This window comes from Patagioenas fasciata, chromosome 9, assembly GCF_037038585.1.
Source record: "Patagioenas fasciata isolate bPatFas1 chromosome 9, bPatFas1.hap1, whole genome shotgun sequence".
NCBI classification, from domain to species: domain Eukaryota; kingdom Metazoa; phylum Chordata; class Aves; order Columbiformes; family Columbidae; genus Patagioenas; species Patagioenas fasciata.
In genome coordinates, this window is record NC_092528.1 from 6,240,829 (window position 1) to 6,268,730 (window position 27,902).

Sequence of the window (27,902 nt, forward strand, 5' to 3'; positions counted from 1 at the left end):
CGAAATGGTGTTTGCGACAGATGCACCTGAGCCTTTAGTTTCTGGCCGCAAAACCTGAAATAGGAATTTACCATCTGTTTGGGCTTTAGATGTTAAAAATCACCCTCCTCCCTCCCCCCCAAAAAAATTAATTGCTGCTGTTGGATTAGGTTTAATACGGTTTTCCTGTCTATAAGAATGACATGGTTGGCACATGCACTGAGGGTATTTCAGTAGGCAAGGCTTAAGACTGGGATTTAAGGCTGAGATATGTTGATGGCTGGTGGGAATGAAGTGGAGCTTTTCTGGTGATCAAGAGGTTGAAAACCACCATGATTTTGGCAAACCACAGAGAAGCCGAGCACCAGAACACCCCGATGAGAACTGATGCCACAAAATGGACTGAAACACTAAGTTGCGCCTTCTGTGAGCAGTAGAGAAATGAAGTTTGGATCATGAAGCCACTGAATGAGAGCGTCATCCTTGCGATGATGTTCAATGTTATCTCTGTGCATGCCTTGGATGTGGGAACTCGAACATGCCCGCTCCAGTTTCCCTCTGTGCAATCTGGTGCTCGCCCCAAGTGTGAAATTGATTTCCAGAGCCAATTATTGAGAAATCATTAGTGACTTCTTAAATATTAATACATAAAAGCCAAAAAAATTCACTGCTCCGTGGCCCAAAACAGTGTTTAAGGGTGATCTGACCGTTCAGGTAAACCAAGTTTACCATTGCACATCAAATTTATATGCTTTATATAGTATTTAAAGTGTTCCTGTCTACCTCTTACAAGTAGAAACCATTTTAATTATTGTTTCCAGTACAGAAATAAATGAAAGCAACAGGATTTGGTACATCGTCATCACCTCTGAAGTCCTTATGCACTTCAAATACCTCAACCTTTTAGGCAAAGACTCCTTGATTCAAGACTGTAGGGTCTGTGTCACAACATGCGTACAAGAAATTGCAGGTTTATTCTAATTCTAGCCTCATTTCTGCTTTTCTTGGCTTTAAAGTAATAACAAAACATTGATACAGTGGAGGGGGCTGCGAGTTGTGCCACAAATACAAGATCAGAGAATGTGATTCATATGGTGAGATGAAGGGATAACTCCTGTGCCACTCCAAAGAAAGATAACCAAAGCGGCACACATAATATTTGTACACAAATGCATGAGTGGAAATGGCACAAAGTGACCAAGAAATTATTTAAGGTGGGAAAAGAAGGCCTACCGATCCAAACCTGGAAAAGAAAGGAAACCTGGGCTGGCTGGCAGCAAGAGCATCGATTTATGACAAGCACATTGTGAAAAGGCGCTGTGTGCTCAGAGGAGCTCGTCCCAGGGGACCAATCTCACCTGCTTCATCCAAAATACCTGGGCTGTTTGGTTCACAGGACGAGTTTCTGTTGTCACTCAAAGCCACCACATCAAAGTTAACTACCCTGTTTCCCTGAAAATAAGACAGGGTCTTATATTAATTTTTGCTCCAAAAGATGCGTTAGGGCTTATTTTCAGGGGATGTCCTATTTTTCTATGAACAACAAGCTATATTTATTCAAATATAGTGATGTAATCACTTTCTGGAACATGATCATAACTCTCCAAACCCTGAATTCTGAAATGAATTTCTTGTGCAACAATCCACGTTTACCAATACTCATGAACAAAAATCTACATCTATTCAAATACAGTCATATCATCATAACTCTCCAAACCCCATCTGTCCTGCTGCATTCTATTGCCAAATAATTTTAATTTTTTACATGTGTAGCTACCTGGACACTATTTAAATTTACTTTTTTTTTTTTTTTTTAATGAACTGTAACTAGGGCTTATTTTTGGAGTAGGGCTTATGTTTTGAGCATCCTGAAAAATCATGTTAGGGCTTATATTTGGGGTAGGGCTTATTTTCAGGGCAACGTGGTACATGCATTATCATGGGCAGTTCTCAGATTCCTCCTTGCAAAGCTCTGATCCGGATGAATATCCGTTGTTCAGGAACATATTTAATTGGACACATGCTTAGTGTGTATTAACGCCAGTGGGACAAGATCCTGCGACAAGATCCTGCCTGTTGCTTGATCTTCCTCGCTCGCAGAAGTCTCTGATGGAGCTCACTGGGTCACCTCTCCCCAGGGACTCGATTTAAACAACCTGTTCCCAAACACAAATACATTTAGAGAACAAGTTTTACCAAAAGCCCTGCCAGCCAGGGTCATAAAGGTGTCTTGGTGCCAATACAGGGCACTGTGGCCCCTGTAACAGGGGCCAATGTCATTCATTTGTCCCCTAGACATCTCAAAGGTCCCAGATTCTGTCTGCTGGGCTGGTCTTTCTGCTTCCTTTGAAGACAACCTTGTCTGGGGACACTTCAGTGAGGGTCGTGTTTCCGACTGAAAAGTCAATGGTAGCAAGAGGGAAGCTGAGATTGGGTGGGAATAGAGTTTTTCTTACATCTCCAAACACCTTCTCTAGTCTTGTTGCTCCTTCGGGATGTTTCCCTATCACAAAACATGGAAACAACCAGCAACTAATGAGTTCTCCTGAGCTCTCTTTGGAGGACAAAAGCTCTCCTGTCCATATATTTTCTTCTCTTCCTCCCAGAGACAGCCAAGTGTGTAGAAGTCGAGAGGTTGCATGAAGTTCACCCTTCCTGAGGAGCTCACCTTGCTTGGGCAAGTACCAGGAGGTGTCATGGTTGAGCTAATGAGCTTCTGGAGGGTAAGAGCTCCTCATTGCTCTTTGAAGACCCTGATGGTGTGAAGTCATGGCTGCTGCTCTGCCCTTTTCTGATTTTCCCAATGAATCAGAGCAGCTCCGCTGTTTGTGCCCTCCTGGGCTACTGACTTTCTGACCCTGCTCCTCTGAGTCATCCTCTCCACCCTTACTGCACCCACCACCTCCCTTATTGCAAAATTTATTTCATAGATATTACATGAAGTTTCCTGGTTGCCCAACGTTTCTGAGACAAAGATTCTGTGCCGTCCCCTGTTGGAGGCCACCCGAGGATGGATAGAATGACTTCTTGGCACGGCCTGGCTCTCGTGATGGCAGCTGCTGTTCTTGCCTGGTGAATAACACTCCTGAGTCAAACTTGGCAATGGAAGTCTGGGCAAGTAACACTGTTAGACATATCTAACCTCCTATAGGTAATGAAAAGCATAAATCCATTTTTTGGACATGTGACAGAAAATCACAGGAAAACACATTTTAGCTGGACTAATGCATTTTTAGTTCTCAATCTCTTTTTTGCATCCTTTCCCTTTCCTTCCCTTGTTTAAATCTCCTGCTGTTATAAGTAAAGGTAGAAACAGAAATGCCATTTTGAAGTGACAAGTAGAAACAAAATTTTCACTTTGCTAAATCTGCACATTAAGATCTTTACTTCTCTCTCCCCAGATAAGCTTTTAAAACCAAACCTTGAAGAAACCTGTCCTGAGCTCACCTGCAGCCACGCTCTGTATTTTACAGCGAGTTCACTCTTTGCATAAATCCCAGCTTCCCAAACCCAAACTCACATTTTAGAATAACACTGAAAATACTGTGATGCCCGGCCCTGAAAACAGTTAACCCACCATTCAATTCAGATGTATCTTGTTTCAGAAAAGCAGCTCAGGCCCCACCACTTTCCAGGCTCGTTTTTATTGACCTCTGGCAGGTACTGGCACTTTATCTCCATCCCCATGTAGGAGTTCAGCGAGACCGGGAAGGAGGGATGCAAACAAAACTGTTATTAGCATGTTATTTGGCTTTTAATGGGTAGAAAGAATGCAAGATTCTTTTGGCACAGTGGTACTTTTTTTTTCCTCCAAAAAAAAAAGGAGGAAAAAGGACTTTAATTGAAGCCTGCAATGTTGTATAAATGGAAGATCTAAGTTTTAATTGAAAAATAATTATAACCACTTAATCATTTTAAATGAGGGCTGTAATTGCAGTCGGTTCATAATAGCCAAATACAGACACTTAGATTCCTGCAATAAAGCAGGGATGGTACAGCTTGATTTGCTAATAGCTCTTCCACTTCTCTCCTCTTTTGTCTCAAAGATTAATTCAGGCAAGGGCTATTAGTGCTGTTAATTGGTTCTGCAATTTAGACCTTGTGCTTGTGAATGAGTGACTGATGCGGACCTATCAGCCAATAATGTGAACACTTTGTCAACGCGTTTCTCATTGTCCGGCTGCACATCCTTCCCCCCACAGCTCCTCTGCCACCCAACCCCGGCTCCCGGGGGGGATCAAGAAGAGTTGGGGTCCCCTCCGGGGTGAGGGATTCACTTCGCTTTAGATAGGTCACCTAGATGTCTTTGAAATTACAGCCAGCTTATGAATAAAATAATGAGGCAGTCGAGGCGTCCTCCTCGGCGGGGACAAATCCCGTATTCAGGAGAAATCTTCACCACCGCGCTGGAAGGAGCTTCAACGGGGATGTGAAGTTGGTGAGGAGACGTGTGGGATGGAGAGTGGACATGGCTGATGGCTCCGGGCAGGGTCCCCTTCCTTGGGACAGTAGCAATGACTAAAACAAGTCTAAACCACCAAAGTCGCAGAGAACAACCCAAACTACGCCCTCTAACAGGTATGAATTTTCAGTGGAGCAGTTGTGGCCTCAGTGATGGGTGGTGGGAACAGCTGGCAGGCACAGCTGGAGGGACTTGTGCTAACAGGAGCAGCTGGTGGCATCATCCCTGACGAGATGCTTAGAGAAACACCCAGGGAAGGCTTTGCCTTTGCCTTCCAACATTTTGTGGGAGGTAACTGAGACTATGTCATTTTGTTTTCATCAGAAATACCTGCCATTTTAGGACAAGCGAAACTGCAGGTTCAAATTTCTTGCTACATCCTTCTGTTCTGCTTATCTTTAAATTGATCTTCTCTCAGAAGTTTTTATGTATAAACTATTGGGTTTTATTATATTAATTTATCTGTATATTGCATTATACGAATGCAAAATCACAATATTTGTGTACTCCATTATTTATTCATCTTACAGTCTGTTTTGTTTTTTTTTTTTTCCATAGCTATTTTGAGGCCATTTCACAGAAAAAGCCAAACCCACCACCACCATTTGCTAAATACCACCATCACTGTTGGAGAGCAGCATTGGCAGGTTATTTTCTACTGGGGCTGTTTCATCAGCACAAGGAAGATTTTCCTGGTTCCACATCAATCTGGAAGGAAACAGAAGGAAGAAACAGAGCCAGGCACGGGTGAGCATCACCCAGTGAGAATTAGACCATCTCTCCCAAAGTCCATCTGTGGCTATTGTCCTGAAAAGAGAGCAGCATAGGGGAAAGGGACCTGGGGGTCCTGGGGACAGCAGGGTGACCATGAGCCAGCACTGGGCCCTTGTGGCCAGGAAGGCCAATGGTACCTGGGGTGGGTTAGAAGGGGGTGGTCAGTAGGTCAGAGAGGTTCTCCTGCCCCTCTGCTCTGCCCTGGGGAGACCACACCTGGAATATTGTGTCCAGTTGTGGCCCCTCAGCTCCAGAAGGACAGGGAACTGCTGGAGAGAGTCCAGCGCAGCCACCAAGATGCTGAAGGGAGTGGAGCATCTCCCGTGTGAGGAAAGGCTGAGGGAGCTGGGGCTCTGGAGCTGGAGAAGAGGAGACTGAGGGGGGACTCATTCCTGGGGATCAATATGGAAAGGGGCAGTGTCAGGAGGATGGAGCCAGGCTCTTCTGGGTGACAACCAGTGACAGGACAAGGGGCAATGGGTGCAAACTGGAACACAGGAGGTTCCACTTAAATTTGAGAAGAAACTTTTTCGGGGTTTGGGTGTCAGAGCCTGGCCCAGGCTGCCCAGGGAGGTTGTGGAGTCTCCTTCTCTGCAGACATTCAAACCCGCCTGGACACCTTCCTGTGGAACCTCAGCTGGGTGTTCCTGCTCCATGGGGGGATTGGGCTGGATGAGCTTTACAGGTCCCTTCCAACCCCTGACATTCTGGGATTCTGTGAAGTGGGAGGGTAGGGGAAAGCATCACACTGTTGTTGAGGTTTGGTGGTGTCCACCCAGCACATGAATATTCACAGGCACATCTTTATGCTTTGCTCTTATTTATAGCATCAAAAATATGTTTACGACTATTCTTCTGTAGAGTTCAGCTCTTGTGTGGTTCTTTTTATCCTGAGAGAAGATGCTGTGAGATCTTTGACCCTATGGAGATATTTTTATTTTCTGCTGCTTTCATACTGGAGGTGGAAGGTGTTCAGAAGTGGGTTACACTGGCATTCTCTCAGTTTTCTATAAATAAAAATACTATTGGCTTTATATAAGAAATGCAACAGACCTAGAAAGGAGATTGGGGCAAGCTTAGTTTTTCCGTTTAAGTACTAAATTAAATAACAAAAACTGAAGAAAAGGCACCCTTCACCCTCTTTTATTTCCATCTTTTATTTCCTTTAGTTGTTTAAATCTGCTCCTTTAAAATGAACACATCCTGCTGATTAAAAACACCTGTGCTTCCTACCAAGCCTTATCCTGCCACTCTTCACAGGTGGGTGGACCAGTCCTTGCTCTGGGGAAAACCAGTCTAAGAATCAGCTTTTACAGAAAACTGAAGCAGGGCAGGATGTGTTTTATTTCAGTGCTGGGAAATCAAGGAGGAATTGCTCAGATGAGCTGGTGGTTGATCCTCCTGGGTCAACTGGGTGAGAGCCGTTGGATTGCACTTCAACACGAGAAACAGTTGTTCAAGGCGCTGGTGAGTTCTGAACAAGGGAAATAAGTGGTACTCTCGCCTTGAGCTGGTAAGTTTAGGTGTTGAAGGAGTTCGGTCTTTGATTATTTTCTCCGTGAACTGCTGTCAGTAGATAAAACTGCCCTTTTGGTGACAGCTCTGAATTTGTTTGTTGGTGAATGATGCTACTCACACACCAGGACCCCACTCTGCTGACTGCTGTAAGTTGGTGCAGTCATTGAATAAATGGAGTGATGACTTGGCCAAGATCTGTCCCTTCGCACGCATATATCGCTGCCCACCCAGGGATCGAGGTGTACCAAATGCAGATGCGTTTTTCAGGCTGATCGAATGCAAGGTGAATTTATCCTTTTCGTTAATTTATTGAAACAATCCCTGGCTGTCGTGAGTCTTTCCAGTCACCAGGTGATCCTGGTTGTGACAAACACGGGGAGTGTATTTGTGCTCTAGTCTTAGGCTCTATATTTAGCTATGTGATACTGGGAAAGCTTTCCGTGATTAAGCTCTGTTGACCGATACCGAAAGCAATTAGAGCCACAACACGCAGCAGACGAGATGTGTCCTGGGCACTGGGTGTCACTATGTCCAAAAAAGGGTCTGGGAGGGAGAGTGAATTATGAAAGTGTGCATGAGTCACCCATAGTGTTCTTGTGGGGCAAACAAGGAAAACAAGGTAATGTTTCGTTTAAAACCGGGGACTGTTGGTCAGACTCATAGGGTTAACTTTTTCCTGTTTCGTGTCTACTTCAGGCACTGCTTTTCATGAATGATGTGTAATGAACTTCAGTATTTGGCATAAAATTGCCAGAATTGATACTCTGGGTTAAATTATCCCAGGCAAAAGCAACATCTCCCTCATGGATGCTCTCTGATGGCAGGTCAAAGCTTTATGAGGAGCTGCTATGCTTTGGGTGTTGGAAAGGACTGGATGACTTTCCAAGATTATTTGATGCTCTCGAAAAGATGCATGAAACAGAATCATCTCTAGGAGCCAACAGTTATGTTCACACAACAGATTGGACCTTCTTTAGAAGCAATTTCAGGAAAGTCCATCTACACATGAGACCAAACACCTGGGAGAGACCCGGTGGTCCTTGAGCAAGGGTGAATGTAGCCAGGTGATAGTGGTCCACCTCTTCTCTTTACTCTCCAACTGAAACCAGGTTGGAACCAGTGGAAAACTGGGCTAGTAAAGAAGTGGTGAGGGATGTAGCAGAATGAGTAAAAAAGAGGTTACCCAACAAAGTGATTTTCTGTGACAAGGCCAGGTCTCTTGTCTTACAGCAATACATAGCAACGTGTCTGCCTTACCCTCATTCTTTATCCATTTAAACAGGTCCAAATTCATATGTGGATGAGGGGGTAAAGACAATAGCAAATGAGGATGTGCCTTTGTTTCTATTGATTTTTTTTCTCCCGTCCTTTGTCTGCCTGCCAGACTTGGTCCTCCCCCAGCAAACTGCAGGTTCACAGCATTCACCCTGACACTAAGCTCTGTGCCTGAGAACCTCATGACCGTCTGTCCAACCCTCCAGAGATGGTGACTCCAGCACTGCCCTGGGCAGCCTGTTCCAATGCCCCACAGCCCTTTGGGGAAGAAATTGTTCCCCACATCCAACCTCAACCTCCCCTGGCACAACTTGAGGCCGTTTCCTCTGCTCCTGGCGCTTGTTCCCTGGGAGCAGAGCCCGACTTCCCTGGCTCCCAGCTCCTTTCAGGCAGTTCAGAGATCAGAAGGTCTCCCCTCAGCTCCTGTTCTCCAGCTGAACCCCCAGGTCCCTCAGCCGCTCCCATCACACTTGTGCTCCAGCCCCTCACCAGCTCCGTTCCCTTCTCTCAACTCGCTCCAGCACCTCAAGGTCTTTCTTGGCATGAGGGGCCCAAAACTGACCCCAGGATTTGAGGTGCATCCTCACCAGCACCCAGTACCAGGGGAAAGGATTAGGCTCGCCATAATTTTTATCTGTTCCATCTGCTTTAAGCATCCCTGTGGTTGGCTTCCTGGAGCACTTCTCTTCTGCAGAAGGTGTCCCCGGGCTGCTCCACAGGGACCCGCTGGTCCCCGTCTGCCCGCGCCGGCTGCACCTCTGCCTGGAGGGAGAAGGTAAACAGAGAGCGAGGCGTTCACGCCATGCGTAACAAACGGCTCTTGGTACCGAGCTGCGAAAATTATCTCACCGAAACAGATAAAGGGAAAGGGTAGGTTTATACCGCACGGACCAGGCCTCTCCCGACTCCCGTCCGTGACGTAGGCTGTGCCTCCAGCTAAAAGTCCCTTCTGCCCTGGCTGCCTGCCCCAGACCCAGCTTGTGGAGGCTTGTACGTGCCGAGGACCTGCCTAGCGAGCGCTCGGCGCCATGTCCGTGACAATATGCCAGTCCATGGGCTTCGTGGTGTCCGCTTTAGGGATCGGAGGCATCATCGCGTCGACGTGCATGGACCAGTGGAGCACCCAAGACCTGTACAATAACCCGGTGACGGCGGTGTTCAACTACCAGGGCCTCTGGCGCACGTGTGTCCGGGAGAGTTCTGGCTTCACCGAGTGCCGCGGCTACTTCACCATCCTGGGGCTGCCAGGTAGGGCTCGATCGTGGCAAGGGCAGAGACATGGGAGGCAAGAGCCATGGGCATGTCACCTCCCATCTCTGTTCCTAGAAGCCACGCGTGAGCGGTGGTGATGGGTGATTTTCGGTGTAGAGCGGGGAACCCAACTTTTAGCCTCTGGGACCTTGGGTGCTCACCTTGTTTGTTCAGAGGCACTTCAACCCAAACCCGTGGTCAAGCTGAGGTTCAGCAAAACTCATTTCAGTTGATAGTGCATCGAGCGCCTGAGGTGGTTGTTTCATGTGGACATTTGTCCCCTGTGCTGTGACTCCTACCCCAGCTGCAGGGTTGTGCGTGGCTTCCCACCAGAAACCACTAATATTCTTGGCATCAGAGAAGATCCTCTTCTAAGAGGATATGTCACAGTTCAGCTCACTGTATTTCTGTACGGGCTAACACCACCAGGCTGGATTTCTCCCTAATTCTCCTTTGGTTCCAGATTTTTCTTCCACGGGTATCGTTCCTGTGCCAGTTGTGCCTGCAGTATCTAGGGGTGCAAACAATTAGGTTACAACAGGATTATCTGGATTTCCTTCTTGCCTTAATACAGTGAGGAAAAAAAGGCACTTATGGACTATTATATCTATCTAGTCTCTGTGCTTTGACATAGCAAGAACCGAGGGAAGAAGCCAATTACATCAGCAAATTGTCGCATAACTCCTGCAAAATGGCATTGCCAAAACACACAGAAATAAGCGTTGTGCACAAAAATTGCTTCTTTCCTTAGCAGTCTACTTCTGTGCAAATCAAATCAGTGTAACCCAGTGCAGCTGTGGCTTCTGACATCAGTAGGGAGGGAGTTTTGCCCCCTCAGCTGTATTTCTGTCTCAATCATCTCATTCCTAACTGGCATTTGCTGTGGTGCAAGTGCCAGGGATGCTGGTGAGCATCTTCCTCTTACCAGAGACAAGGCTTTGAAAGCCCTTATTTGCTCACACAGAGTTTGGGGTGCAGACATGCATTTTACTGGAAGTAAACGGCCCCGACTCTAGCAGGTTAATTGCTTATAAGTGAAGAGATTGAAGTTGCCACATGAGGAATAAATAGAGGTGGAAAAAAGCAAATCCTTCCCACGCACGCGTGCACCCATCACACGCTGCAGAACTTCCTCCGTTCTTCAGCTCTGAAAGCTTAAAATTGCAGAAAATGTAACTCTACAGAAGAAGCAATTAAACTTTTCAAGTGTTCAGCTCTGGGAGCTACTTTAATCTTTGAAAAAAACCAGAATACTTGAGAATTTGGGTTGGCTTTTTTGTTGTTCTTTCAAAATACCTCTGTTGCTAACCTCAGCATTACAGTGCTTCTTTCTGCAAGTTTTTTGCAAGACTGGTGTCCGAAGGGTGGGTTTTAATTTCCTAAAATGGGAATATACAGCAGCGTTGGGGGATGGATTTCCTCCGTTTAGCAGAGGGGTTGCTGGTCAGCCTGTGCATCCAACAAGCTCTGCAGCTCACTCCCAGTTGCAACCAGGAATGGGCATCTCATCCTAACTATCAGGATTTCTAATGAACTGGTCATCTTGGAGGGTAATTACCACGTGGGCTTATTGCAGTTGCCTACAAAAACGGATTGGTAAAAAGCCCAAAGAATAAAGCGCAACCTTTAAAAATAAAGTCGCTGTCCTTCCCCATTAGCGTGCAGGTACACGAATATTAATATTTGTTTGCTTTTGTCCCAACAAGAAGATTCCTGTGACAGGTGCTACCAGCACTGCCCTACAAAGGGAGGTGGATTTATTTTATGTTTTTGCCCTTTATTTTTTTAATGAACGGGCTTGTTCTTCTGAAGTCACTCCCTTGCTCTCCCCCCCTCTTTTCCCTCCTGTTATATATTGTCTGACACCTCCAGTCTCTGGAGAAGCTGATGCAAAAACAACCACCCCAGCGCTTTATATTGTATAACATACTGTCTCCTGAATTCACCTGGGCATTTCTTCCCACCAACCCCCAACAAAGGGCAATTGTACCCTAACCAGAGTGGGGGGCAAATGATGCTAAAAATCAAACTATTAATTTGCTAAGTTATTATTTAAGTGGCTCATCCCGGTGTTTATTTTGACCGTGCTGCACCTTGATTTCCATTAAATCCTCCTCGCTAACCACACCATAGTTAATGGTTTGTCAGCATTTCCATTATAAACCCCTATTTATTATTCTGACAATGGCAATTTATATTGGGAACAATAGTGCCAGAGTGAATAAAAATAATAGGACTCTAGCAAAGCAGCGAGGTGACCTGAGTACATCAATGAAGTTTTGGGTTCTGAGGGTTTTTCTTCTCAATCCCTCCCTCCCATAGCAAAGATTAAACTTGTCTTGCCCATCATCCATCTTCAATTGAGTTGGGAATTTTAATTTCAAATAGATTGAGGAAAAAACAAGATAATAGATGAAAATGAGAAATAACACAGGTAGTTTATGGCTCTCACCTTTGTTGCTCGGTTATAAACAGTCTCTGGTGAAATATGTCACTTGAGAACTAGCCTCTTTGCTCAGATTTTGCTTTCTATTATTATTATTATTATTATTATTATTATTATTATTATTATTATTATTATTTGCTGCTTGCTCTGGTGTGTCAGCAGACTTTACCGTGGTTGTCTGGAGGACACAATCTGAATTTGAACACGCAAATAATAGACAAATAGCAATAGCTGAGCTCTGGCCAGGCTGGTATTTTCACCTAGTGTGACACCCACAGGGCACGTTGGGCTGAAAGGAGCATTTTTCAGTTGCTGACAAGTTTGTGAAACTACAAGAACACGGGCAGTAGTTTTTCTGTTTTGTTCTCTTATTTCCCGAGCTGTTTGGCTAGAGTGGCTCAGACATTTTCGAAAGGACATTTTGTTCTCAAGTCAAAACCACTTTTGACCCTTTCAGAAAGGCCGAGGCATCTCTGCCATGGAACAAAAAGCTGGTAGCTTGAAAAATACGAGTATTTTTGCTTTTCCAATGGCAAACTTTTTTAGTGTGAGAGCACCCGGTTAAACTTGTGCAACTGGTAAATGGGTATGTGTTGCTACAAGGGTCAGACGAAAAATAGCCCATGGGAATTTAATCATGACTGTCTGGAATTTTGCACAAAACATCAGCTTTTAATTTTGCTAGTGCAAGGTAGTAGAGATGGGTAGATGCTCCCCAAGGAGAATTTCTGTCTGGGAAGTCTTTAATGTTGAAGTCTCTGGATTTTTTAAATTCTATTTCAGTGATGTTCTGGCAAGGTTTTATTTTTGTCATACAAAAAGTAAAATCAGTAAAACCTTTGCTCCGGGGATTGTGGAGACAGGGCAGCACCCCTGGCCAAAGAAATAGCTTCTCTCTTGCCTGGAACTGCTTTATGCCCAAAATTTTAAGGATGGGGACCGCTAATGGCTGTGTCGTTCTCCTCCACCAGTGATGGCCATGGCGAAGTCTCATCCAAGCTCTGCTTGCTGCTTAAAATCCTTCAACCCATTCAGTTCAGCTCAAGATTTTGAAATGTCTGCAGGCAACTACTGTAACCTGCTTTTAAAGTCTTTAGACCAAGCTTTGTGCACAGAAGGGTTTAGGTGGCCCAGGTGGGCTGGAGAGTTGATATAACCCGCCATGTTGATATAACCTACCATGTTGATCTGACATACCTGTGAGGCTGTGGTGGGTTTGCAGTCACAGCAGGAGCTGGAGAAGGTGTGGGGATGGAAAAAGAGCTAATGTGGGACCCTTAGAGAGGTGTTGGGTATTCCAATCCCTGTTGTCACTCAGTGTGGGAAGAGGTGGCAGAAAGCCCGGTGGGAGATGTCGAAAAGCCAGATGCATGCATTGCATCCATGCTACTGTCTTGTGCCTTTACACTATGAAAGGACGAGATGTGAAAATTAATTCTAAAGGATCCAGGCTGAGGGCCAAACGAGGAGCAAAGCAAGGGAAATGGCAAGAGGCAGTGGAGATGTGGGGCTGGGCTACAGCTCATAGACATGTAGGGAAGGATGCGGCCTCATGCATCCCAGCTCTACTGAGGGACCTGCTGAGCTCCTCTGGACCACCTGAAGATCAATGGCATGGAGTGGATCTGAGCTGGCATGAGCATGTTGCAAGGCCACCTTTCCCCATTTCATTTCAGAAAGGCCAGTGAGCCCTTGTCGTGCTACAGACTGGTGGACCGCACGCTTCTGGAGGTTGTGGCCATCGCAGCAGTGGAGGGACTGAAGGAGAAGGGTGGGTTTGCTTTGTTTCGGTCTGAACAAGCTGGAACTCACTGGCAGGGTGTGGGCTATATTTGCAAATTTTAAAGCAAACATGAGCTGTAGGTGATTTTTATGGGAGAGGCGATGATAACATTCAGGAGTTTGCAATGGGCCCAGTGGACGGTTTTGAGATAATATAGAGGCAATGCCTGGGTAGATAAAGCAAATAGGAGCTGAAATAAAGGTTGTGGAGGGGAGCGGTCACAACGCACCTTTCCTTTCTTTTCCCAGTTTGGGTAAAGTGCTGCAGGTGTCCCAGTACTCAGACTGGGAACCCTGTTCTCTGCCTCTTGGTGAAGAAACTTGGCTTTTGCAAGAAGTGTCTCCTTGGGCTGGGTTGCTGAGGCAATAGGCTGATGAGTTTCTGGCAGAGGGAGACATATTTTTGTTTATTATAAATTCCTCAGAAACAACTATCCAAAATAAGTTTAAAATAAGAACGTTTCAGAAAAGCAGAGAAAATGGGCTAGGGGAAAGGTTTGGGATGGAAACAAATTCGTGGGTTTTTTGCCAGAACTTTGCTTCAACCAGCCACTGGGGAAGGTGTTTGTGGGAGAATTGAGTTCCCAACGTTTACAAGTGTGACGATAATCAGAGCATGAGAAATGGCAAGCAGCTGATGCTGGGGGGGTGGATAACATCTTAGGGAAAATTCCCAGGGAATTTTCAAATAGAACCCCTCAATAATCCTTCAAAGATGACACCATCTGCAGTGCTGAGCACAGCTGGGTGTTTGTGTCTGCTAAGGACAGCAGCATGACCCTCATTACTGAATTTGCTTTCTCAGCTCCATTTTTTTGGGGGGACCATACATGAGGTTTCAGGGGGGGAATTTGTAACCCTGTGCTGGTTTATCCTCTTCAGAGATGTGATTTAATCTGGCCCTCAAAATAAAAGACAGACTGGTTCACCCAGGCTTTCTTGATGTCTGGAGGACTTTGATGGTAATTTTTGATTGCTCTGGGGTTATAATGCCCCTGAGTAAAGAGGGATGATGAGAAGCAACATCCCCCATCAATAGGACAAAACAATATCCCCAAGGAAAAGTGAAGCAGCACCACCTGGATGGCTCAGGGCACAATTAGGGACAATCCAGGGCATGCTCCTCTTTCCAGTAGGTGTGTTGAGGGGAGCAATGGGGCTTAGGGGTGCGAAATAGTGAAGAGGGAGAGGAGGTGAGAAGGTCCCTATTGATTTGAAACGCTGCTTGAGCTGCACAAAGCCAAAACCAGCAGAAAGGGTTGGAGGAAGGAGTGGTGGGTCCCCTCCCGGCAAAGCAAATACGTGGGCATGGTGCAAACCATTGCACACTAATGCTGTGGAGTGACACCACTATTCAGGGGTTACGTCCCAGAAGAACATCTGCCCCTGGGTCATGGTTTGAGGTTTTCTAGCTTGGAAAAGGAGCAAAGTGGTCTCTTATCTCCAGATGGTGAGAAGAAGGCAAGTTCTAGGGCATGAAGGAGTCCTGGAGAGCTGCTGGGGAGCATCAGGGCTTGGGTGCAATCAGCCTTTCTGGACTGGGGTGCAACCAGCCTTTCTGGACTGGGGTGCAGGAATGGGTACAGCAGGTTATCATAGCATCATAGAATCATTTGGATTGCAAGAGACCCTCAAGACACATTGTTCCTCCGGCTACTGGGGTCCCCACCTGCCACAGGCCATGGGCAGTGGAGGATGGGGTGGAGACCCGGCCACGTGTTTTAGCTCTTGTCCTCCCAGCTTCTAGGTCCTCCCCATCCCTGTGTTTCATGATGAATTATCCAAGATGAAGAATGTTAGCCAGCATGCCCTGTCCCTTGGAGTACAGGCAGCTCTTTTGATCTCTGGTTCTTGAGGGTTCATTTCTATGTTTTTTGTTCTTGCTGTTATTTTTACTGGCACGTTGGAGATAGTCCTTCTCCTTACACAAACTTATCAAAGGCAGTAGAAATTACTAAATTTGAATAAAATTGCAGTTCTCCACTGTGGAAAGAGATAATTAATTTCCTAATTTTTATATCCAACACTCCTTTTTTCTAAGATCAGGCAGTTTCCAAATGGTCTCTGTGCACCCCCATCCTTCTCTCCACATGGGTTTCAGTGGGACCATGTGATGTGGATGCAGGTGAGAGGAGAAAAGGGTTTCAGGAGCTTTGCTGGATCATTTTGGGGCTCTTGGTTTGGTGCCCCTTGTTGTTCTATGGTCAACATCTGAGGCAACCTCGGTGATGCTCGAAGTGGCTGCAAGGAGCAACCATGTCCCTATTTGTCCCCTGAGCTGAGCTCGAGGCCCCGCATCCTGCTGCAGAGCTCAACCCTGGCATCCCTCGCTATCCCCATATCTCTTGTGCAGATGTTGGTGTGGGTGGCCACGTGTAGAGATGTCCCTATCTTGGTTTGATGGCAGATGTACTCCCCTTTTGCATAAGCAGAGGGCCAGGGAGGTGGTGACCGGCGTGAGGTGCTGAGCTCACCTGGGATCATGGTCCTTCTCTCTGCACGTTTGCACCGTGCCAAGTGCTCCAGAGAACCCGATGGGCAGCAAAGGGTTTCGGTGGGGGGACGGCGCGCATTCTAAGTGGGTTGCCCAACACTTGATGGAGCGTGGCTGCTTGGCTGGGAAAGGACAAGCACTTCTAAAGGACAAAAAGCTCATATCTCTGGCCCTGCCGGCACGAACTTACCTGGCGAGAGTGAAACGGGACTATCTTGCAAAAACACTTTGAGCAAACACACCGCTCAACGCAAAGCATCTGATAAGAGCTGCTGCATTTCTGGTGGCTCAGGCAAGAGGACGTGGGTGCTCCCATTAGGTTTGCGGCTTTGCTGGGGCAGCCTCACCTCCTCTCGCCAGGGGAGACACCATGTCCACCACCATCTGCCAGGTGATGGGCTTCATCGTTTCGTCGCTGGGCGTCGCGGGGTGCATCGTGTCCACTTCCATGGATATGTGGAGCACGCAGGACTTGTATGACAACCCGGTCACGGCCGTCTTCCAGTATCAGGGACTGTGGAGGAGCTGCGTGCGGCAGAGCTCTGGCTTTACAGAGTGCCGGCCGTATTTCACCATTCTTGGGCTGCCAGGTAGGGACAAAAAATGCAGTAGGTTTAACCCAGGAGCTCTGTGCAGTTTTCGTCCAAAAGCAGGAGCAGACAACTTAAAGCACTTTGCGAGGAATAAAATTTCCAGGCTCTGCGGTGCATGAGCGTAAAAATATGTGCATGTTTTTTACCAAAATAATGCCTTGACTCGGCGGAGGTTACAACTTGGAGCATGTGTAGGTGATCTCTGGATGAGCATCGTGGGTTCAGCCCCTTTGCTGGCATAAATCAGCACAGCTCCATTGATGTGAGGAGAACGAGTATGCTTAAACCCACAGATACTCCGTCCCTTTGAACTGAAACACAAGGAAAACAGCTGTGTGTATATTTTTGCGTGGTGATCAGAATAATGTTTTCTATAGAAAACAATTGATTTTTTTTTTTTTCCCAAAGAGAAAACTGGAATTGAAGCAGCATGTGTAGGAAGGGTGAGAAGGGGGAAGGCACGCTCAGTCACTTCACATTGACTGGGGAGTTTCTGTGGTCACAGAAGCAGATTGCAGAGGGGTATTACTTTCTCATTTGCTTGCTTACTTTACAAGAAAGGCTATTTTTCCCACCCCCCTGTGACCTGTTGTGCCTGTGTCTTGCAACAAATACGGCCCCCAGAGTGTGTTTTTCACTCTTGGTGCACAATTGCAAATAGGTACAAGCAAATTGCATTTACGGATGGGTGTAGAAGAGAGGAGGATGTGGGGCTGAGCCCAGCATCCTCAGGGATGCCAGCCTTGCTTCCCCACTGCCAGGCGTGTGATGGAATAAGAGTGTCTGTGTGTACCCAGCCTCAGGATTGCTAGGTGACTTCTTTTTTGTCATTTGGAAGAGCAAAAGTGACCCTTGCCGTCACTTCTCCTAAGGGACCATTCATTTTAAAGAATTAAAGACTTATTTATTGCACTATATATACAAACGTTGATCAATATGTGTACCTATCCTCATAATACCGTGTAGGTGACTGTTTTAAAAGAGTAATGAGGCAACAGTAACCATCATTTTGGTTCCAATTTATCATGGTCAAGATTTTACTTTTAATGTCATTTTTAGATAATAGAGCAACAAGCAAACGTGCAAAGCAGTCACAGGAATTTTCAGTTGTGTCTTAGAGATATTCTGTCAGTTTTGTTTTCTTTATGTGTCTGTTTAGTCGATGAATATTTTAAATAATAAAGAAGGAATGCCCCTGCTTTAATTTGGTGAACTTGAAAGCTATTTTTTTTCCCTAAACTTTCTATATTCTGTTAATCAGAAATAGTCATAAAGCTAGATTTCCACCTTTGTGGTTTTGTATTAGCAACAGAAATGCAAGTGATGTTAGTTTAGATGACTTGAAGTTGTTTTATTTCACTCACATCTCAGTACTTACAGCAAAACTGGGGAAAAAGACAACTCTCCAGTTCCACTGATGTCTGAAAAACACAGCGATTTAAACATTTATTTTGCTGCAAACATCTATTTCAGTGAATAAGCTTGCATTATTAGAAGTTTCTGTGCACACCATCCCTTTGTATGGAAATCAGGTGTGCAAAATGAGCAACTATAGGTGTGCAGGTATGAAGCGAAGTTATTCAACTTCGTGCAAAATGTGGATGCAAAACCACAGGTAGTTTCTGGGCTTGACTTTAACTATAGGGCTGTTTGCTACCTTGGGCTCCTGATAATTTTTTTGTTCTTTAGTCTCCTATTTTGTTTGTCTAAGCCCTTCCACTCCTTCCTTCTGGAGGAGGTCATTCAGCTTGGGAAAGCAGCTCTACTAAGAGGACTTTTGACGGCTGTAAAAATTCACTCGAAACTGCAGCACTCTTTCCAAACAGCTCTCGCTTTCAGTCCCATGAGCCAAATGCAGAGGACTTCATGTCACAGCAGACCTGGGAGCACTTTCTCCTTCTTTCTGTCCTTTTGTTCGAGATGGTGCATCCGTCTCATGAAGAGATGAATCGCTGCTGATGCCTATTTTGCATTTTTTCTGTCCCTCGCCCCTTTCCAACAGCTGCAGTTTGGTCCTTTTCAATGGAGGTTCACCACACTTGGACCTCAGTGCTCCAGCACAAGTGTGATGTCCCAAGAGCTGCTTGGCTTGGCCTGCCTGTCGTGTCCTTCCATGGGCAGCCAAGGCACTTGGAACATCTCTCCTGTCAACCCACAATATTTCTGTGAGGTCTTAGCTTTAGATCAGTTCTTGAAGGATTGAGACCACCACAGTGGTAGCATGTAGGAACCATAAGGTCTGTAGGAAGCACCCCAGGAATGAATGACAGTCTTGCTGTCTTGGGGACAGGGACCTCACCATCCATAGCGTCTTATGTTGACCTGGAGCATCAGCCCTTCCTACCTGCCCTGAAACAAAAGCAGTTGCAAAGAGACTTAATTGACTGCAAAGACAAATGAGTATTGCGATTTTCTTCTCTTTGCGGCTTTCTGCTTTGCATCAGGTGCTGCACGAACAACCTTTGAGGGCTGATAAGGCGTATCCGCCAGCTTCTTGTTCTCTGATGAATAATAACTAATGAGCTCACACCTGGGGGCTGATGAATGGGAGATTGAAAATCCCAGGCTCGTTAGCACTTGTTATCAGCTGATAACGGCAAATTGAGTCATAAGAGCAGCAGCCCCAGTGGGAGAAGGTGGTGTATTCCCAGCCTGTGGGATGGCAGACCACTGATTTCCTTGTGCGCCATGGTGCCAAGCACAGTTCTGCTCGGGTTTGTGGTAGCCCACAAGCAAGGAGACCCACATGGGCACCCCAGCACCCACCCTTGTCCTCCTGGGAGGGTTTATAAACCTTCCTCCTAACCTGTGCAAGGCCAGCAGGGTCTTCTCCCTTCCGTCCTGCTCTAGTTGGGCCATATGGGACCCTTGGGCACCATGGTCATCCTGGCCAGCTCAGCAAAAGGGGTGACAGGCAGGTAGAGTGAAGTCCCTGGGGCTGTAGGATGTGTTGCGTGTTCATCTCCGTTGGTCAGGAGCCCACATCATCTTCCCAGAAGAGGGGCATGTGTGGGGAGCATCAAAGCCAAACCCAGGACTGCAAGAGCTCCTGGGAGGGCAAGAAAACGCTGCAAAGCGTCCTGGTCAAATCAAAACAACCCTTGAAATACTTTTGATGACCCTCTCCCTGTGCTCTACCAGCGCTGCCACCTTCCTGTCTCAGCCAGGAGAAGCGTCTGGGGCCAGCACTGAATTGCAGGCAAGACGAGTTATGTGCCACCTTCTTAGAAAATCACCTTGGTATTTGAATGCATGGCCTTTCCCCTTCACTTCTCCATTTTAAAAGGTCTAAGTTTCCTTTTTCTTTTCTCTCTTCTACTCCAGCCAAGAGGAATCTGGGGGTTTTTGAGGCCTTCGGCTGGTTGACAGCAGTGCTCAGCTCCCATGGGCATGACCCACCAGCATCACTGCAAACCTCCAAGCATCCCCACCTTGATGGGGACAAATCTAGGGCTAGGATATTTGTATTAATGAATGCGGGCATTTGCATACAGGACTGATATTACAAATAACCATGGAGAGGATATTCTGGGGACATCATTGCCGAAGTTTTGTTGCTTTCCCTTGGTGTATGTGTAATGTTTGTCAAGGTGATTTTCCTCTTCCCCTGTGCCATGTGTTTTACTGGAAAGCAGGAACATAGAGAACTTCACTTTGAGTCACACGGTAGTTGGAAACACCATGGGTAGCTGGGTGGAGACATCTGCTTCCATTGCTGCTTGGGGAGAGAAAAAAGCTTTCTCAATCATTTTCAGTTATGAAACAACTCATTCTTATCCTGGCTGCACACCAGCTCAGTTTCAGATTGTTCCCAGTGCCAATGAACATATACAAAATTTATGTTGAAACTGTCAAACTCTTTCAGAAGTTCAAAAAACAGCCACATTTCCAGAGGTGCCCCATAAAAAAACATTGAGAGTGGATCCAGTGCCCATTTTCCAAGGCATAGGCTTTGCTTTCAGCACATGAATTGCTAAATATGTTTGAGGTTTTCTCCTTTGATATTTTTATATTTAGACAAAAACCATCTTTAAAAACCTACCAGGTTTCAGTTCAGTCACTCTTGTCTATTTATTTTGCAGCGATGTTCCAGGCTGTGAGGGCCCTCATGATTGTGGGTATCGTCCTGGGCATCCTCGGCCTCCTCGTGTGCATTTTTGCTCTGAAATGCATCCGCATCGGCAGCATGGAGGACTCTGCAAAAGCCAACATGACTCTGACCTCCGGCATCATGTTTATCATTGCTGGTGAGTGGATGGAGTCGTGTCTTTCTTGTGCGAGGCATTGCGGTCGCCTGGAATTGGCGCCTGGCAAAGTCTTTTGCCCTTCTTGTCATAGGTAGAAGATGCTCTGGAGCAACTCAAAATGTTGCTGCTTACATGAAATTCATGGCATTTTTCTTCCAGCCTGGCATCAAGTGGTTTCTACCTCTGCTTAGTAAAAGCAAACCAGAAGTTTTTGCATGGGACAGAACATGAAAGGCTGAAAAAACAGCTTGCAGATTAAAAAAAAATCTCTCAATTTGTTACATGTATAATGTTATGTACAATTACAACCTTTATTTTTACATAATAGCTTTGTGAAGAGTCTCAGGTTCGCACATAATAATTTTGTAAAGACTCTCAGGGTTGCGGTAGCCTAGCTTGTAATTTTTTTTAATACTTTGGTTTATTAGGGAGGTTGCAGGGATGTTTAGTGCTGCCCAGCTACCTCAAAATTGCAAATGCTTGAGAACACCACAGACAGGTTTTCCCACACTTTATTGCAGATGAGTAATCAGATCAAATCCGTAGCCTAATGAAGGGAAAGAGAATGTCCCTGTTTCAAATCCTTGCAGTTGAACAGCAGTTACTTTTGCTGTAGTGAGGATAAATACTTAGGATGCCCAGAAAAGCTGGAGTCCGTATTTTTTGGCAATAAACACTGACACGACCGTTAGCTGTTTTTTGTACCTCTTTCCACAGTGGCCTACAGTACAATGGTGGCCTTTTTTAGCATGAATCACTCTGCTAAGGACAATGTCATTGCTGCCAGGCTGGTCGTGGCTGGGCATACCAGTGATCACCTGAGTGGGTGAATGGGAGGAATTCCTGCTTCCCGAGTCTGGTCTTCCAGGCAGAGTCAAGCAGGCATCACTGCCTGGTGATGAGCATGTTGTGAACTCAATGTGTCTCCTCATCCATGTAACAGAGAGTGTGTTCTCCCATTAAAAAAAAATCTGATAGAGAATCTTTCATCCATGTTTTTTACTGTAAAACAGATCTTTCAAACTTAACTACGCGGGGTCGGGCTCTGCTCCCAAGGAACAAGCGCCAGGAGCAGAGGAAACGGCCTCAAGTTGCGCCAGGGGAGGTTGAGGTTGGATCTGGGGAACAATTTCTTCCCCAAAGGGCTGTGGGGCATTGGAACAGGCTGCCCAGGGCAGTGCTGGAGTCACCATCCCTGGAGGGTTGGACAGACAGAGATGAGGTTCTCAGGGACATGGGTTAGTGGTGGCCTTGGCAGTGTTGGGTTAACGGTTGGCCTTGGTGATCTTTAAGGTCTTTTCCAATCAAAACGATTCTATGATTTTCAGCAGCTAGAACAATCTGTTTGTTAAGCTTGTATTCTAGGAGAAAAACACATCAATAGAAAGACTGCTGCTGGTATGACTCGGGATTCTGCAGTGTGACATTGCATTCTTGCTACCGGATTGTAAATGTGTAGAAGTCCTGGCAGAAATGTGTAGCACATGGTCCCCACGTCAGCAGTGTCTCACACACATTTCCAGAACTGTAAGGTGCTTCCCCAAGGTCCAAGGGGACTACTTGTACTATGTAGGTCTCAGTCTGTCCTTCTGTCTGATCTCAGGCCTGTGTGCCATCACTGGAGTGTCCGTGTTTGCCAACATGCTGGTCACAAACTTCTGGATGTCCACAGCCAACATGTACCAGGGAATGCAGAATGTCCAGAACAGGTAGGTGGTCAACTGGCTCAAGGTTCTTCATGGTGCACATCTGCCTCAGGGCCAGGGTGTGCTGCAGCCAAAGGAAGGGCAGACTCTGGGTGTGGGTTAATCTGGTCCCAGGACTTGCAAGATTTATTGAGTCTCTTTCCTATCTGCACTGGAGATAATTTGTCCAAGTTAATCGGCTGGGATGTCTCTACTCACACAGCTCAAGGAGGTAGAGAGCCCATTGAGGATGAGGGTGGGATGGTTCTCACGGGACTTCTGCAGGGCTGGAGGGAGAATGACAATGTTTAGCATGTTTCAGAAGAAGCAGACTGGGTCACGGTCACTGCACCAACCAGCCACGTCTCTTTTTTTTAGGTACACCTTCGGCTCAGCCCTCTTCGTTGGCTGGGTGGCAGGTGGCCTGGCCCTCGTAGGAGGCATCTTGATGTGTCTTGCTTGCAGAGGACTGATTCCAGAAGAATCCCGGTAAGCCTATCTGTGGTAGGCATGGGAAGATATTGGGTGAAGCCTTGGGTGTCGAAACAGCATACAGCCAGCACACCAGGGGATCTGTCCCTGCTCATGGCAGGGGTTGGACTAGAGGACTTTTGAAGGTCCCTTCCAACCCAAACTGTTCTATGATTCTGTCTCTATGCGTAATACCCCTGTTGCAAGAGTAATCACGATGTTACACCTGTTTACCCTGTATCATGGGTCAAAATGGACTGTTTCCCTTCCTTGACTACATGAATTGCAAACAAATAGAGAGGGCAGGAGAGACCAACCTTAAAATCAAGAATTTGCAATGTGCTGGCTAAGTCAGGCTCATTAATTGCAGCTTTGCAAATGGCACAGCAGATCATCAGGAGGTGTAGGCTATGATTTACACCAGGCAGGGCTTTGCACACCTGCATAGCTGGGCATTGTGGTTGGGTCCTTCCTTCAACCAAGGATTTACTCATGGGAAAGAAAGCACAAGTTTATGAAAAAACATGAAAGAGACTTGCAGTCAGTCCATGGATGGTTGGCTCTGAGCTCATTGAGGGGCTCCAAGTGCTGACACAGTATGAAGTTACCCCAAACCCAACAGCAAACAGGAACACATGATGCAGCACTGGGTAGTCATAGACTTTCCACTGGCTGATGCCAACTTTCGTGTCTCTTGCAGTTACAAAGCGGTGTCCTACAATGCGTCGGGACGGAATATCTCCTACAGAACGGGGCCTTATAAGGTCGGTTCCGGGTACGAACCCGAAATGAAGACTAGGAAAGGTGCAGGGTATGAAGAAGCTCCTCGAAGTGAGGATGGAAGACGCTCGTACCCTTCAAAATATGACTATGTCTAGTAGACTTTCTGGGCTTGAGTTTAACTATCTCTTACAAAACATTTTTAACTTCAGAAGCAAAAAGTATACGCAAAGAAGGCAGTCTGTAAATAGGATTGTGTTTTCGATCATGTTTCCCCTGCTCTGAGGTTGTATTCCAGCTTGTTATGAACATGGGTTTAATTCAACTGCCTGTTATTACGCCTACCAGAAGTAGGTCTGCAACATAAGTAACGCCTTTTTATGGTCTCAGAGTAGAACAGTTTGCTCATATCTTACATATAAACTCTGATAACCAGGACCAGGGTTGTGCCTTGTGCCCTTTTCTAGTTCTAATATGTTAAAATTCCCATTTAATATTGTTCCAGACATAAAAGTGGTGTTACTCCATTGCCTTCTTCCCTTGGAGCAGGCTTCCATGCAATTGGGCAATGTCATCCCCTGTTTTCTCAGAGTTTGGAAGGGTGAACAGTATCCCACGACCTCAGTGTCATCTGTTCATCAGAAAAAACAGTGTTTTGCTGAAATGATAGTGTATCTTTGCTTTAGTTTTGCCACTTGATTTTTCTTTTTTTGAGCAAGTTTAAAGCAAAAATTATAATCTAGTAGTCTCCTATATTATTTTTCTGTGTATTTTAAGTAAACTTAGTTGTGTCCCTTTGGCTTTGGCCAGTGCGTACAGACCCCATAGTCGTGGCATCTTCCTCCCTGGTGACTGTTTCTACTCAGACACACCTTTGCTTAGCTGGTTGTACTACAATGCTGATCTGCTGCGATATTTAATCTGATTTACACTGCTTAGACATTTGCTATAACCCATGATACCAAAGTGTATTTATTTCTACTGATCTCTCCAGGGAATGTGTATAATCCATTGTTATTCCTAGGCTAGATATTTGCTGTAATAGCTGCAAACCTCTGTGTGCGACTGGTGTTCCTGCAGATGTCATCTTTAATGAAGCCAGAAGAATTTCTCATTTAGAATTAATTAGAGCTACACTGGGAGCAGAAATCCCAGGGAGCATTAGATGTGTAACTCCACACTGACATCAGGACTTTCTTGTGTTAATTCTTCCCCCAATGATGTGAAGATTAACTCCTTAGTGGGACATTCCCTCTTCTAGCCAATCCATCACAGAGGAAGTTTATTTGAATGGGTCAGAAGAGACACAGGAGCTTATGTGGCTCTAGAGCACATCCTAGTGAAGCTCCAGAAAGTACCTATGAGCAAAGGGTACCGAGGGATAAGTTAGAGAGAAAAAAGGGCTCAAATAAAAGAAGCCATTTTGACAGGTATCTGCAATAGGTTTTAGCCCAACTTGTAATAGTTTTAAGTTCTCTGCAGGAGTTCAACAGCAAAACTGTTTTGGTGAGATGTTGATATTCTCTTCAGTGGTTTCATCTTCTGGAGGGATCAGAGATAGAGCTGAACATTCCTCCAGAGCTGGACCTTTGGTAGGTGAAGCTACCGGTGTCTAACTGGCATCTTGGTGGCTTCTATGAACACCAGTGCTCCCAGAGAGCACAGACCTTACTCACCAGCTTTCCATAACCATCACCTCACCATAACCATCACCCCTCCATAACCACCAGTTCTCCACCACCACCTGAAGGAACATCTCCAGCACAGGTCCAGGAGATGCGGAGTGGTTGCACCTTCGGTAGGCTGGTGAGAGGAGACGTGGTGTGGCACCAGGGGCTGGTGGTTGCAGGAGATGACCTCTACAGAGAGATGGGAAGAGCTTCCATCCAACAGCAGCTCTTGGTCCCATCTCAGGCTGGACATCAGTCGCTGCTGCCACCTGGGGTAAATCACCACCTCTGCTGGAGGTCAGTGCTGACTTTCCCATCCGTACCTGCAAACAACTCGTTTTAAGGATGTTTTTAAAGAACAATTTGGCTTTGCGGAGGTAAATCCCATCTTATTTTTAAAATAACAATATTCTTGACAATGGATTTTTCCCTACCTCTCAGTATAGACTTAACTTTTCTGCCTTTTTTTTTTTTTTTTGCATGCTGGATTTGTTTGTTTGTTTTTGTTAGTTACTTTTTATACATGAATATTAAAAAAAGAAAAAGTCTTTAAGACCAAAATCACTGTTTTCACTTGTTCTCTCCTTGCCACAAACAAGTTTAGCTCAGCTAAACTCAGCCCAGCTTTGGGTTCTGCAGGTTCTTAGGTGCAATATGTGTGGCTGGGGGGGAAAATGTTAAAATATGAGGTGGTTGTTGTTTTTTTTTTTTACTATAAGATATACTTAGTTATATGCTGAGACAAAATATCAGAAAAACAGATGAATATGCAATGAAATCAGAGGTTCTTGCTGGGACCCTGGGCTTGCTGAGAACAAGTATGTGGCTCTATGGGGGTTTGGGGCGCCTTTGGCCAAGCCAGCATCTGTCTGACTTTCGAGGTAGCAAATGAACACTTGTAAATACTTCATTGTTCTTAGGAGGGCAGAAAAATTGCTGGTATGCTCCTGCTCCTGCCAGCCCCCACTGGAAAGCAGCTGAAAAGCACGGGAATGTTTAATTTAGATAGGAACTGCCTAAGTGGCAGTTAGGTAATTAAAAATACTGAAAAACAAGGACAGGGAACTGCTGGAGAGAGTCCAGTGCAGCCACCAAGATGCTGAAGGGAGTGGAGCATCTCCCGTGTGAGGAAAGGCTGAGGGAGCTGGGGCTCTGGAGCCGGAGAAGAGGAGACTGAGGGGGGACTCGTTCCTGGGGATCAATATGGAAAGGGGCAGTGTCAGGAGGATGGAGCCAGGCTCTTCTCGGTGACAACCAGTGACAGGACAAGGGGCAATGGGTGCAAACTGGAACACAGGAGGTTCCACTGAAAGAAGAGAAGAAACTTGTTCGGGGTTTGGGTGTCAGAGCCTGGCCCAGGCTGCCCAGGGAGGCTGTGGAGTCTCCTTCTGTGCAGACATTCAAACCCGCCTGGACACCTTCCTGTGGAACCTCAGCTGGGTGTTCCTGCTCCATGGGGGGATTGCACTGGATGAGCTTTACAGGGCCCTTCCAGTCCCTGACATTCTGGGATTCTTTGAAAAACATCCTGAAAAATTTGAAATGCAGGTTTATGACTGCATTAGAACAAAAAAAAAGGAGCACAAATGGAATCATAAGGAAGCACCTTTGGAAGTTATATTCTATTTTTATGTGACACAAATGCTCTGACAACCTCAGTTGCATTTCGGGTTCAATTTAATGTGTGCAAGTGTGTAGATGACGAGATTGCAGGCAGAAGCTCTACAGAGAGCAGCTGAAAGCTGAGACAGAGCCATCCCCAGGAATTCCTGCCCTCAGCACATTTCTAATCTTCCACCATCACTTTTCATTTCCTTACCTCAGCCGAAAACGTGCAGCACGAAAAATTTTAATGTGGTAAACTTAAAAACCCCTCCAAAGCGGGGAATTGTTTATTTATGAGGCTGTTTGTGGTGTAATGACACCTGGTATTACAGCTGCTCCCCTCTGTTTCTGGCCATAATGGACCTTATCTCACAGTGGGCACCACCGCAAGCGATGAGCATCGCGCACCTGGGGAACGATGGCGTGGGGACAACCAGCGTCCCCTGCCAAAACCACCTGCTTGAGAAAGATCTTGGTTTTTGGTGAGAATAACGTTTCCACTTCCAGGTTTCCCTCTGCAACCCTGCTGGCTAAAATAATGAGAATGGCCTAATATCTTGGACTTAAAGGAAAAAGGGTCCCCAGCCGGATCCCCAGTGTTCTACCCTAAAAGGTGCAAATTTAGGCTCTGAACCCAGCACTAGGTGCAAAATGGAGCTGCTCGGTGGAGTAGTAACCCATTCTCAGCCAAAATTCAGGACGGTCCGGTCCTGTACCACGCAGAGCAAAGCCCCCACCTCGCTGTAGTTTGGGAGGAGCAGTTAAATATTTAAATACTTAAATATTTGCTGGGCTCAACTGGACTTGCTGGTTTGCCCAACTGCAGAGCAACAAGGAGGTTTGTGCCTCCAGCAGTCCCCGGAAATAACTGGAACCCAGATACCGCAGGTTGCATGAATAAATCCAGCGTTGCGCTTGCTACTGGTGAGG

The 27,902-nt window shown here is 46.1% G+C and overlaps 1 protein-coding gene across 2 annotated transcripts; it reads left to right on the forward strand.

Moving 5' to 3' along the window:
* The first annotated feature begins 9,036 nt into the window (after positions 1–9,036).
* On the forward strand, positions 9,037–25,864 carry CLDN18 (claudin 18). Of its 2 annotated transcripts, none has more exons than XM_065845106.2 (5): positions 9,037–9,256; positions 20,657–20,821; positions 22,425–22,530; positions 22,885–22,995; positions 23,678–25,864. In XM_065845106.2, the coding sequence occupies exons 1-5, from the start codon at positions 9,037–9,039 to the stop codon at positions 23,853–23,855; spliced, it is 780 nt and encodes a 259-aa protein (XP_065701178.1). In that variant the 3' UTR covers positions 23,856–25,864. The 2 variants fall into 2 exon arrangements, with proteins under 2 accessions (XP_065701178.1, XP_065701177.1); XM_065845105.1 differs by lacking the exon at positions 9,037–9,256 and adding an exon at positions 16,183–16,571 and having other exon boundaries at positions 23,678–25,862.
* Positions 25,865–27,902: the final 2,038 nt, after the last annotated feature.